This window comes from Protopterus annectens, chromosome 1.part0 (genome assembly GCF_019279795.1).
Source record: "Protopterus annectens isolate FY-2018-M chromosome 1.part0, PAN1.0, whole genome shotgun sequence".
NCBI classification, from domain to species: Eukaryota; Metazoa; Chordata; order Ceratodontiformes; family Protopteridae; genus Protopterus; species Protopterus annectens.
Window position 1 is genome coordinate 946,950,073 of NC_056725.1, and position 13,600 is coordinate 946,963,672.

General features: G+C 39.8%; 1 protein-coding gene across 13 annotated transcripts in view; it reads left to right on the forward strand.

The window, feature by feature from the left end:
• LAMA2 (laminin subunit alpha 2) overlaps positions 1–13,600 on the forward strand; it is a 4,753,606-nt gene that overhangs the window by 1,500,265 nt on the left and 3,239,741 nt on the right. For all 13 annotated transcript variants that reach the window (XM_044064325.1, XM_044064371.1, XM_044064344.1 and 10 more), the window contains exons 5-6: positions 6,771–6,950; positions 8,241–8,330. In XM_044064325.1, coding sequence (XP_043920260.1) covers positions 6,771–6,950; positions 8,241–8,330 — 270 coding nt within the window. The remainder of the gene's footprint in view (positions 1–6,770; positions 6,951–8,240; positions 8,331–13,600) is intronic.

The following is a 13,600-nucleotide window of genomic DNA, read 5'->3' on the forward strand; positions in this document are numbered from 1 at the left end:
CTGTGGGACACCACTTGTGACTGGCTTTGAGTCTGACATGGCTCACGCAATTTTGACCTTATGGGTTCTGTTCTTTAGCCAGTTTGCAACCCATCTTGTGACATATGGATTTACATTTAAGCTGTTTAGCTTGTCTATGATGCCTGAGTGGGGTATTGTGTCAAAGGCTTTAGCCAAGTCCAGGTAGGCTGTATGGACTGCCTTGCCCTCATCAATGGCTCTAGTGACTGTTTCGAAAAAGTCAACCAGGTTCAAAAGGCAGGATCTGCCCTTTACAAAGCCGAACTGGGTGAGATTGAGTTTCTGTAGGTCCCCAATGTCGTTGTTTATGAGTTCCATAATAATTCTTTCCATAGCTTTGCAGACCAGGCTGGTTAAGCTTATGGGGCGGTAGTTCCCAGGGTCTGTAGTGGAGCCTCCCTTGTGGAGTGGGACCACTGTTGCTGTACGCCAGTGTTCAGGTACATATCCTGTAGTAAGGCAAAGGTTAAATAGCATTATTATATGCGGGTTTAGCTCCTCTTGGAGTTCACGTATCACGCAGCCGGGGATACCATCAGGTCCCATTGATGCTGTGTTTTTTGCTTTGCTGAGGGCGGTTCTCACCTGGACATCAGAGATGACAGGGAGGTTACATTCAGCTGGGATAAGTATTTCTTCTTTTGGAGGTGAGGGAGGGGAGAAATTTGCACTGAACCTGTCTGCCAAAATGTTGGCAATATCTGTGGGTTCGGTAAATTTTTTGTCGTTGTGTACTAACTCTGAGCATATCTGAGGGTTTCCGCCCAGGTTTCTAACATAACTGAAGAATGCCTTGTGGTTATCTTTAGTGACCTTGGCAATTTTTCTCTCAAAGTTGGCCTTGGATGTTTTTATGAGAGAACGTAGCTTTCTACTAGTGCTGATCAGAGATGCCTTCCCTTTATGGGATTTTGCTCTGTCTTGCAGTAGCTTCCTTCTTTTGTTATACAATTTGTTTATGGCTGGGGTCCACCAGACAGGACGCTTTCCTTTGGTGGAGAGGGTCTTGGTTTTATTTGGGATTGCACGATCCATGCATTCTTGGAGATGTCCGTAGAAAGCATCTGTGTAGGATTCGGCATTTTGGGATGTGGTTCCCATTGGCCCTGTAGGCTTAAATGATACCATCTCAGTCTTAAGAAGTGTAAAGTCGGCTTTTGAGAAGTTTCTCACTGTAGTCTTTTGTGCTGGGGGTGGGGGTGGTAAATGTATATCCAGGGTGATTAGTTTGTGGTCAGATCTCACCAGTGAGGGGAATACTTCCGGTGTGGAGCATTTTGTCCCCGAAAAGCATGATATGAGGTAAAGCCTGGTAGCGCTGGGCTGCTCTCAGGAGCCTTGAACCAGGTCTCAGTTACTGCGCAGACATCGATGTTCTCCATACTGAGGAGTGCTTCGAGAGCCTGCATCTTGAGATTTAGACTTCTGGCGTTGAGCAGCATTACCCTTAATTTTTTTCCATTTTTGTCTTCTAAGGAGGTGGGTTCGTCTTTTGAGCCTTGCCTAAAAAAAGCACTATGGGAGTGGCAAGAGCCTTAGCCAATATCCGGAAGCCCAGTGGTGACAGGTGCAAGCCGCCCCTTGCGAAGCAGCGTGGCTTGTCCAGCATGTCATCCCAAGCAGACAGACATTGGATCCCCATAGAATGACACCAGTAATTGAGCCAATTATTAAAGCTGATCATCTTGTCTTTGTATTGTGGCATCATTCTTGGTGAGGGCAAGATGCTGCTCAGGGTGGGTCATACCACCCTGGGCTACATAATCAGAGAGCTCCTCTATGCCTCTTTTCATGTAGTCCAAGGAGGTACGTCTCAGGTCATTCATGCCGGCATGGATAATGACGGAGTCATATTTGTACGTGCTTGTGAGTGACCTGAGTGCATGTGTTATATGGTGGATCCTGGCCCCCAATAGGCAGCTTACCATTACCCTCTCCTTGCTCAGCCTGGTAAGTGGGACGTCAGTGTGTCTGACTATAGAGTCACCTATCACTAGTGTATCAGGCATAGTGTTTGGCCTTAAGGGCTGTGATTTATTGACACACCAATTTATTGAAGTATGTGTTGCATGTGTTATATTTTGAGGTGGTGGATTTTTGGGTGTCTGCTTTGGGAGTCTCTGTTGTTTTGGTAAGTTTTTTAATAGAGCCTCCGAGTATGTTTTCGTGTTATTATGTGTTTGATTTGCAGTTGGGCTAGGTCTATGTGTGACTGGGTTTGTTGTGTGTGTGGTTACCTTCTCCTCCTGTCTGGTCTTGCCAGTCCTGAGTTGAGAGAGTTCAGCCTCCAGTTTGGCTATATAGTTGCATCTCTCACATGTATTTGTGTTTGTTGGGAGGAGGAGAGGGTTGTCTGTGTACATGAGACAATTATAGCATTGTCTCAAGATTCCCAGATTAACCAGCTGAACAGGAGAAGATGCTAGCAATCTACCACTCGACATGCTAGAATATTATAAGAGAGTGCTGTGCCTTTAAGGCAAGTGGTTGGGGTGGTAGGTGGATGTAGTGCTACTTAAGTTTGAGAGTGCTTACTTAGAAGAGAAGCTTTGAGAACAAGTGCTAGGCTTATAATATAATGAGTAGACTGGTTAATCTAAGAGTAGAGCTTTCTAAGGGAAAATTTGAAGAGCAGACTTGGCGGAGCCAGAAAAAGTTTAACCCTGTTTAACCAGCGCTGCACTATGCGCACAATCATGCAAAGCCGCGCAAATGCGGATTTTAAACAGGGAATTTCAAAAGAGCTAGAAATGTTTCAAAACAACCAATTACTACAGCTCTTGTGCTGAGGTCACTCCTTCAGGGACAGATAGGCTGCTCAAGGCTCCCCACTCCCACTGATGAGCAAAGAAACTTCCTTCTATCCAAGTAAGGTAATGGACAACAGAGGAACTACACCAAGTAACTGGTTTGGAACCCATGTGCTTAAACCAGAATAAAGACACTTAAAACAACAGGCACAGTAGGCTTTCACTAGCAATTCCCAGCTCAGAAAGATGGAGGCCACACTCCACTGCCATAACTGTCTAGACCACAGCATCAGATTGTAAACTAACTAGTTTGGAGTCCAAGTACTTAAACCAGAACTAAGACACTTTCAGAATAATAGACACAAAGAGCCTTCAACCAGCAATCCCCAGCTTAGAAGAATATAGGCTATATTCCCCTGCCACAAGACTTTAGACTGCAAATCTTCCTAATGTAAAATAACTGGTTTGAAATAAAAGTGCTTAAATGTAATCAAAAACACTTGGAAAAACAGGCACAATAAGCCTTCACCCAGCAATTCCCAGCTCAGAAGGGCAGAGGGCACGTTCTACTCCCACAAGAATGTAGACAGTAAATCTTCTTAATGTAAAATAACTGGCCTGACACCCAAGTCCTTAAACCAAAACTGAGAGACTTAGAGTAAAACTTACAATTTAATCAGGCAGCTAAAAGTCAGTAATAAATGAAGCAGAATAAATGCAATTAAACACTTTAAGAACAAGCAACAAAAGCAAAAATAAAGCAATAAAGTAGAAAGAGACAAAAATACAGTAAAGCAACTGAAAAGTTTTTTTTTTAATCAGGCTACTAATAAGCATAATAAATGCTGCAGAATAAATTCAATTGTTGTTATTAGGGAACCTTCCTTTTTTCTTTAATTTTTGACAAGAATATTATCATTTTTATTTCAGTTAGGAGCGGAAAATGTGACTATGGAAGGCAAATTTCATGTAGTGACAGTCATGACAAATGTTTATTCTTCTCGGGATCCAGTAACAAATATAAAGAGTGACTTATGTGCCATTCATTTGTTCATTAAACCCTAAGAAGTCATTTATCTTCTGTGAAATCTACTTAAAGAACCATACATTAAAAGAACACACTTAGGTAGCATGGCTTCTTTAGTTTTCCAGGCACATGTCCTTCAACAATCGAGAATGAAGCTTAAAGCCTAAAGCTTCTGTTGTCTGATCATTCCCAATCATTTCTTGATAAGCCCTAGGACTGCCTGGGCTTTCCAGCTGCTCCCACTGTTGTGACCCTGTTCAAACAACAAGTTGCACCACCTTAGCACATCCAGTCCCCATGATCGGATGGCCATGTTGGCCGGGAAGTAGAACCGCGACTCATCACTTCTGATGACCTTGGGGGTATTCCTCAGATTTTAGTTTTGGAAGAAGTTCCAGGTACTCTTACTGAGGTGTATAAGAGGTCTGATGCATCATATTATCGTCATGTTGATGCTCCTAGAAAAAAGAAGCAGAGAACCAAGAATATATCTCCTTAGTGGCACAGCTGTCATAGTGGATGTGCCCTGTAGCACAAGCAAGTCTAAATAAATAAATATATAACTGCACATGCACAGACAGGCACACACACACACACACACACACACACACACACACACACACACACACACAAACACACGCGCGCACGCGTGTGTGTGTGTGTGTGTGTGTGTGTGCACATTTATTTATCTATTTGTCTATTTTTAATTATTTTTATATTCTACATGTAGTATACCTGACAGTAGAATGTTTGGCAAACCCTACCCCTATGCCTTTACAAGGGATATTATAATGAGGTCAGGCAACAACATTTAAAGATAGAAGGAAGAAGAAAGGATTAGTTTTTGTAAAAAGAAAGGCTAATAATATTGTATCAGGTTTGTTGGGAATTTTGTTCTATAGAACTGAGACTATCACAGTGTTGATTAGTTCACAGATGTGGCACTTATGCATCTTCACAGCCATTACTTGGAGAGCATATGCCTCAGGGTGTGCTGATAGAAATTAATGGATGTTTAATTTTATTGGCATAATTGTTTTTTTTTTTTTTTATCTGTTTGAATGTCACATGGTCTCTTTGTCACATTGCCTTTGCAATTATACATAATCAGTCAGGTTAAAGTTAAGCCTGAGTAACACTTGGGAAACTGCAATCACTTGAAACTCGGAAAACCCACAGTTTTTTTTTACTATTTCTTCTACTTGACAACTGAAACTGTGGAGTACATATACTAACCTTCCCATATTTTTGCTGTTTGATTGCATGATTCATAATTCTTAAAATGGCAATTGGAATAGTTCATGGATGAAACAACTGGATGTGGGTATGGACTTGTGTGGCATCTGAGTTCTTCTAGAAGGTGATTTTAAAGTTTTGGTCTGGAGTGTGGTTTACAGAAAATATAAAAAAGACAGCGCATGCATGAATGGCGTAGACGTTAGCTATCAGATTATTTTTTATATTTATTTATTTTTTGTTTATTTTTGCATCAGTTTTTATGATAAGTGGTAAAAAATGAGACAAGAAAGCCTTTGTGGCGCAGTTGTCATAGTGGATGTGCAGTGTAGTGCAAACCCAAGCAAGAGTAAATAAATGCAAATGCATAGACAGACACACACACCTACACGTCTATAAGTATGAAACTGTATGAAGCTGTGTGTGTGTGTGTGTGTGTGTGTGTGTGTGTGTGTGTGTGTGTGTGTGTGTGTATGTGTATCTTCACGTCTGTGTCCGTATGCATGTCTGATAATTTAGTTAACCATATTTACGTGTTAATCTGACCCTTCCTGTGGAATGGGAGATTGTATATCTACGTTTAGACTATGTAGCTGGAAACAGCCTAGTGTACATCTTTGTTTGCCTCATCATATTGTGTAAAGAACATGGCAATTCAGGTACCTGTACATTAATGAGCCCCATAGTCTGCATCTGTCATATGCTCTTTCCTTATACAGGCATCCTCCAGTACCACCACAGGTGCCCTAACACCTAAGGTGGACATGCATTGATAACGTATTCCTTTTGTGCACAGTTGTCATTTCTACAAAGAAGTCATTGTGTCTGAGTTCACTAGGTCTCATAACCCACAGTACTACTGAAAAAGCTATGGCTGGCTCCAGGAATCGTGATGTAGTGTTTCTTGCTTTACTGCTGGACCCTATATTCCCTTGTTTGTCCTTTACATAGTACAGAGCTCAATGTGCCATTAAAATTAATGCAGTGTTGTTCTTCTGGTCTGGGGAGCAAATATTTCACACTGTGATGCACTAAAGCCCCACTGATTCACAGATAAACATGATATTCTGTTTGTGACTTTCTCTTCTTTCAGTACTTTGGTTGAGAATCCCAATGTTCTACATCTGATAGGAAGAGTGCACAGGCTATCAATGAATTAAGCTACTTGTGTTCTGTCACAGTGAAAAAACTAGACTATGGCACACGAGGAAGCATTCCATTAACTGCCATTCATTTTGTTTTGATATAAAGTTGTAGATTTGCAAACTCCAATCCAACAGATAGATGAAACTGTCCTACAAATGCAGTATATTTTGACAAGCCTCATCTGAAAAATATTTTTCAGTTTACTGCATGCACGGCTAAGTGAGCAATGCATGATACATGATCCAGTTTGAGATCAATAATATTAAACACAGTGGATTCATGAGCACTGATGATTAAAAACTTTGGGATGTGGAAAATATAATTTGTTATAGCAAATCTAAACTTAAAATGTGTTCTTCTTGTGATAACCTTTTCTCATTAGTACTGTAGGTTATGAAAGCTAGTGAAATACTGGTTTAATGAATGGCATTTTGAAGATATGTTTATCTATTATTTTCCATGGGTTATGCACTCAGACAACTTTTTTGGTGTACAAACCCTCAGCTGTTGCTTCTCAGTCCTGCATTGTAGCAAGTAAGTTAATTTTCAGTGTTTCTAATGTTATAACCTTAAACTTTTTTTTTATTCAGATTCATACTTCACTAGTCAATGGAAGACCCAGTGCAGATGACCCTTCACCGGTTCTCTTGGAGTTTACCTCTGCCCGCTATATTCGCTTGCGTCTGCAGCGTATAAGGACACTTAATGCTGACTTAATGACCCTGACATACCAGGATCCAAATGACCTTGATCCTATTGTCACTCGACGGGTGAGTTCCATTCAATAGCAGAAATGGTATACTGTAGGATTTGTACTATTATTGTTTTAATGACCTTTAAGTAGCTATCTAGTGGTTTGATAAAGCACAGGTGATTTTGTTGTTGGAAGACCAGTAATATTTCAATATGTGTTTCAAGAGCTTTAGACTAAGCACAACATGTATTGCAAACTTTTTAGGAGTTCTTTTTTTCTTCACTGGAGCATGCCCATTTATTCATCCAGTGTTGTTGAGCTGCTTCTGAATCCGATAAAGACCCCAAGGACAACTGTTGCCATCCTCTGTAATTACTAGACAGATAGGGAATGGAAGTAATCTACTACATCACAGGGACATAATGTACACAACTGCAGCCAGTTTACAGTAGCCAGTCCACCTAAAACATATCTTTGGAATGTGAGAGAAAACTAAAATACCTGGAGAAAACAAATGCAAAGTGGAACACAAGGAGGACATACAAATTCCATACATAAGGTATCCCACTTGAGACTAAACCACAGGGCTTCATGTTGCAACAAAATACTGATCACCAAAGAGCCAATAAGACAAAAATATACCTTACAAACTCCTTACGATGTGTCAGTAGAGGGAGCAGAGCTGAATAACTAAGTCACACTACCTGTTTAGTCCACATCTTAACTGGAAGTCTTCTGTTTTAATATCTTTATACAATACAGCATGTTAGGCAAGGCAAAACAACTCCACATTCTTAACATTCATCAGTTCTGCCTTATTCACTTTATTCAAAGACATATTAAAAAACCTGCATCTTAGTGATTTGCCAGAAGAAATGACAACATATGTGTTCACTGTGTGATGTGATGTTTCATTCTCTGATAAATAGAAGAGAAAGCAGAAGTCACTTAGTATTCATCTCTGCATTCAGTTTAATAACCTCTCTTTTCTGAGTAGCTTTAACTGTTAGCTACACTGGACAGCTTATAACTAAACATATAGATGGCACATAATTTCCATTCTTGGTTCTCATGCCATCTGACATATATTCAGTCCTTAAGTTGTTAATGATACTAACAAGTATAAATCTGCACACTATGGATACCCAGAGCTCATTATTTACTTTGCTTAAGCACAAAAATATCAGTGTCTTCTACAAAGCAATCACTTCCGTTGACACCAATATGTATACTTTTTAACTACAATCAAGTGGTACATGTATAATCCACAAGCTATCAATTGATACTGTGAAGATTATGAAAAGAGTTGTATAGAGTTATGTGTGCAGACCTGCTGAAATATTATGCTTTCTTTCCTTCATTTTAGTATTACTACTCAGTAAAGGACATTTCTGTTGGTGGGATGTGCATCTGCTATGGCCATGCAAAAGCCTGCCCTACAGATCCTGTGACAGGAGTAAGTAAACTTTACATTTGATATTTAGCTATAAGAGTAAAAACAGGATCAGATATTAGTATATACTTTCCCTTCAGTAAAATGAAACTGGGAAATGCATGGACATAAAGTGACTAGACTGACTACTTTCTAGGCTAGAGTGGAAAATATTGATATCTGTCTCAGTTATTAACTGGCATGCTTGGCCGTACTTTGGATTTCTGCCAGGAATGATATTTAACTGATTGACATACTTTTGCTTTTTTTCATTCCTGAATACTTGGTATTAGTACTGAAACTGAATTTCAGGTCTGCCATAAGTTTCTGAATCATATTTCAATAGACTTCATGTAGCAAAATGAGTGTGCTGCTCTACATTTATAAAAAACAATAGTATTGCAACTGTTATAGTTTTCCTGATTTCTACCTGACCTAGCTTCCTGCTACTTTCTTTTGATCAGGCCTAATGCATTAAATGGTTATTGCTCCAAAATGACTGCTTAAATAATTCATGCTGATTATTTATTTAGTTTGACATTGCTGACTGGGAGAATGGACTGGTCTGTGGACTCTTTTCAGCCATGACCTAAGTGCAAATACACAGGTAAAGAGATGCAGCAGAAACAAGAGTCTTTAATTTACTGATAAGAGAAGTAATTCAGATACAGGAAGATCTCAGATGTAGAAAGTAGTACTTAATACAATAAGTAAATCCACTTGTTTTTACGTGTTAATAAAGTATAGTAAAGATTCATAACATTGTACACAGCCAGCATTGTTAACTCATATGCTGTTCTGCAGATAAAATTGGTTCTAGAAAGAAACATCAAAATCTTGAGCCTCTGTAGTGTAGCTGTATTTCAAGAATAAACTAATTTAACAAGCTATTCCATTCTGTTAATTTCAGAAATACAGTATTTGCTTTCTGCACTCATGCAATGCCCGATTGTAGAATAAGATAAATATACACTGGTTGTTAGGATTACATTAATTAAAAGAGATTACATTATTGTTTTTAAGTGTATCATGGTATTAACTTTATATCTCTTCTCATAATCTATGTCTTATAGTTATGAATGCTTATATTTGTGCATTGTACTGCAAAATTAAACTGAGATTACAGGATGAGAGTGTGGAAGAGGAGTGAGGGGGGGTGGCTTCACATTACTGATTTTCTTAGAATGCCTGATTCGTGTATCACACTGTTCTGTTCAAAAGGTGTGGCATATCTATGATTACACTGCAATTTTAAACTTGTCTGAAGTGAAAAAAACATATGGTATTATAAATCCTAAAGTTTTGTTTGCAACTGTACTCATTGCACTGAGATTGTAACCGGATCATTTATTAGCCAGTGGCTGCATAATCATTGCATCTTATGCAGCTTTACATGGAGTCTTCTAAGATCAAAAAAAACACAGCCACTATAGCTTGAAGAAGAATCACAAACCACGAGACAGTGACGCCCTTTATTATTGACATGCACACGTGTGGGCACGCGCATGCACACAAACACTCATATATATATATATATATATATATATATATATATATATATATATGTGTGTGTGTGTGTGTGTGTGTGTGTGTGTGTGTGTGCATGTGTGTGCAAGTGTATATTTGTGCATGTTAACTGTAGAACAGAATAACCATTGAAACAAATGAAAGTTACACCCAAGGCTCTTCTGAGAATTGATTCAGCTGTGGGGAATACCTTAGGTAGAACTGTTTGCCTTTATTCAAGACAGACAGCTAAAGAAATTCTGCTCCTGTACTCCATGTAGAAATGTCTGGAAGACAGATGCCTTTTCTTTCCCATGGACAGGGATGTTATTGTGTGACTTTCCATTATTTCCTTTTATATCTAGGGTTATTCGAAATATTCTGAAGGGCTCTGCAAAGATGATACTGATAACTCACGTTTGGTGCAAACAACATTTGGTGCTCATCATTTGATCAGTGCTACAGTAGCCTTAGCTATGTGGGTCATATCCTGCAGGGATATAACAGCTAGCCGACTTCCAAAGCTTAAGTGCATCTTCTACATTCTTAGCCCACTGACAGCTCTAGCAGAGCTGTAGAAAAACTATCATGAACACCAAGCCCTTTCAATCTATCTTGCTCTTTTAAAAATACTGGCTCTCCACTTAGACAGCTAAAACTTGTTACCCACTTTCATAATTAAACTGCTTAGTGCACACTGCAGTGTTTAGGATAAACCATTTTTGTCATCTTACTTTTAAACATCTATTGCAAGACCACCAGTTATTAGAGTGTTCACATTCTCCCTCTCAGAAGTCATCTTTGGATTAGTGCTTCGGTTTTCTCCTGGTGAGAGAAGGAGTACATGGACATAATTCTGTGAAGACTGCTGATCACCAGAAAGCCTAGTAACTGCTTTATAGGTGACAGGTTGGAATCTGTGCTTATTTTCTGGCCCTGGTGAGAGAAAGAGTACAGTGCATTGATTCCTGATTATCTTTGGTTGGAGAGTGAATGTCTGTGCTTAACATTCCTGATTGGTCTGGTTGCTATTCAAGATATCTACCAGAAAAAGGCTACAAACCTACAGACCCTTGCATCATCTGGGACAAGACTTGAACCTTTCCTGTGATATAAATAGGACCTACTGGAGAGATAGGTATGTATCCCAGAGAGTACCCTGTCTATGGAACAGGCTCTTCATCAATGTGTGGCAGAGTTCCTACTTAACCCAATTCAAGTGCAACTTGGACAATTGGATGTGAAACTGGAAATGCATCCCTGGTTTGGCACCTGTGTCTCTAATGGACACAGGTAGCCTGTAAATGGTTCATCTTCCAGGCCTGTGCTTATACTTATCAAGGGTATCAGAACTTGTCAGAGATTTGGGATGCATGGCTAGGCTTAAAAAGGTCCTTGTGGTCATTAGCCTAGTAAACACTTATGAACCTATGAATTGTCCTGCAAAGAAAGACCTCTCTACTGTGTACTTTTGAGGGTTGATGTTCAGCTATAGTTTCAGAATTGCTGGGCAGATAAGCTCCCTTCATTGAGAAAACCTTCCAGAATTTATTTTATGACTAGAACCTTTACTTTTAAAGTGAAATTATTATGTTTTATGCTACAAATTTTATTTTCTTGGACTGTCGTATAATTATGGTTTTCATTGTTGTGGAGAACATGTTTAAAGAAATGATTTTATTATTTTTTTGAGAAAGCTTCTATTATATTGTGTGTGTGTGGCACTGGGATATACGTATGTGTTTTTCATTGTACTCCAGTGTGAAAAGACTATTTTCTTAATAATTACCTTTTTACCAACTTGGCTGTCAATGGTACCCACACTTCAGGCTTCATTCTCAACTTTACCATGGAGAAATGTTACCAGTTTTTCCATTCTTCCATCCTCTGGCCACAAAAAGAACATTTCCAAAACAGCCTTTGCTTCTTCAGCAGGCTATAAATTTGCCACAGCCAAAGGTGGGTGATTTTGCTGTGGCCATATCTGGATCCTCAAACCACGTATCTTCCCTGTTTTCTACTGTAGTCCCTTCAGCCACCATGGACCTGGGGTTAGACGCATCCTCTACAGCTGTTGGAAGTGTCCTTAGTTGGCAAAAGAGAACCACTTTTGTTGGGCTTGGAGGATGGGGCAGGGAATGCCTCTCTGCCTAGCTGGACTAGGATGTCAGTTCCCGGTGGTGATTTACTTGGCAGGAGTCAGTCTGCTTCTATGGAAATTCCTGACAAAACAAAGCAGAAACATCTATTATCTCTTGTCTCAGTTTCTCTTGACATGGATTGTCTATGGGGCTTAGCTCAGGTCTTAGTTCATGCTCTTGTCTTCTCTCATTCTATCCTTTTTGGAAAAAAGGAAAATGAATTATTCATTTTCTGAAGTCTGACAGTGTACTGAAAATGATATTGATTGTGGTGAAACAGCTTCTTTTTTTCTCCCCAGGCATAATGGAGTCTTCTAAGATCAGCAGTCTTCACAGAATTATGTCCATGTACTCCTTTTCTCAATCCCAGGAATCCCAACTTGGTTCCCTCTCTGGTCTCTGCAGTCAGTGCCTGCCACTAGACTACCTAGGAAAGACGCTGCCCTCTGCTACTCCTTAGTCCTGAAGATAGTAGCGCAGCTGTTCAACCCTCCAACAAGACCTCCAATTGTCAAGTGTTTTTAACAAAAACTAGACTACCTAGGAAAGAAACTGCCCTCTGCTACTCCTTAGTCCTGAAGATAGTAGCGCAGCTGTTCAACCCTCCAACAAGACCTCCAATTGTCAAGTGTTTTTAACAAAAACTAGACTACCTAGGAAAGACGCTGCCCTCTGCTTTTCCTTAGTCTTGAATATAGTAGCGCAGCTGTTCAACCCTCCAACAAGACCTCCAATTGTCAAGTGTTTTTAACAAAAAGTACGTCAACCTATTATAGTAGAACTGTATTTTTCCCCTGAAACTGTTAACTAACTGGCTTGCACACCGCCCGGACCAGCCAACCCCCTAAAAAACCTAGCCCTCATAAAACTGTTTACTTACCCTACACTAGAGAGTGTACTGTCTCTCTTTACCCACAAGATGGCAGTATAGTCCAGCTAACTCTCTCTCCTAGCTGCCTCCTTGTAAACGGGGAATCAGAATCTTAAACTAAAGGGTAAGAAGAGTAAAACACTTCTCACTAGATATAGTCATAACTCTCTAAGACATAGTCGAGAAGTTACTATCAGAACAGCTATCAAACCTCATTGAACTAGGGTACTCTACACTTAAATCAATTGACCAACAGCATTTCCACAAAGCTACGTGAATATCAAACTTACCTGTGGAACTGATTGTTTTTGCTAGCGCGGGACTGGCTCGGTTTACTGAGTACCTGGCAAATCACCTCCCCCTCCACTACATATTTATCCTCCCCCTCCCTCTTAGGAACCTATAAATATAAGGCCACAGTTGTGGCGCCATATTCTCAATCCCAGGAATCCCAACTTGGTTCCCTCTCTGGTCTCTGCGGTCAGTGCCTGCCAGTAAGTTGTATACTTTGTAAATAGTCTTTGGATACATTCAAATACTTTTTCTTGCACTACTTCCAAAGCTTTTAGCCTGTTTATTGTATAATACCTAGTCGCTATTGTTACAGAGGTTTAGCATACATTTTTGCTCAGGATTATCACAGCCTGAACTGTTATCACTGTGTCTGTTTGTACATTATCTAGTAATTGCTGCTGCCGTGCATTGCACAAGCTTGTGTTGACGACGATGATATTGACAAGCGTTTGCCAGAGTTGAAGTGCTCTAACCCTGGCAAT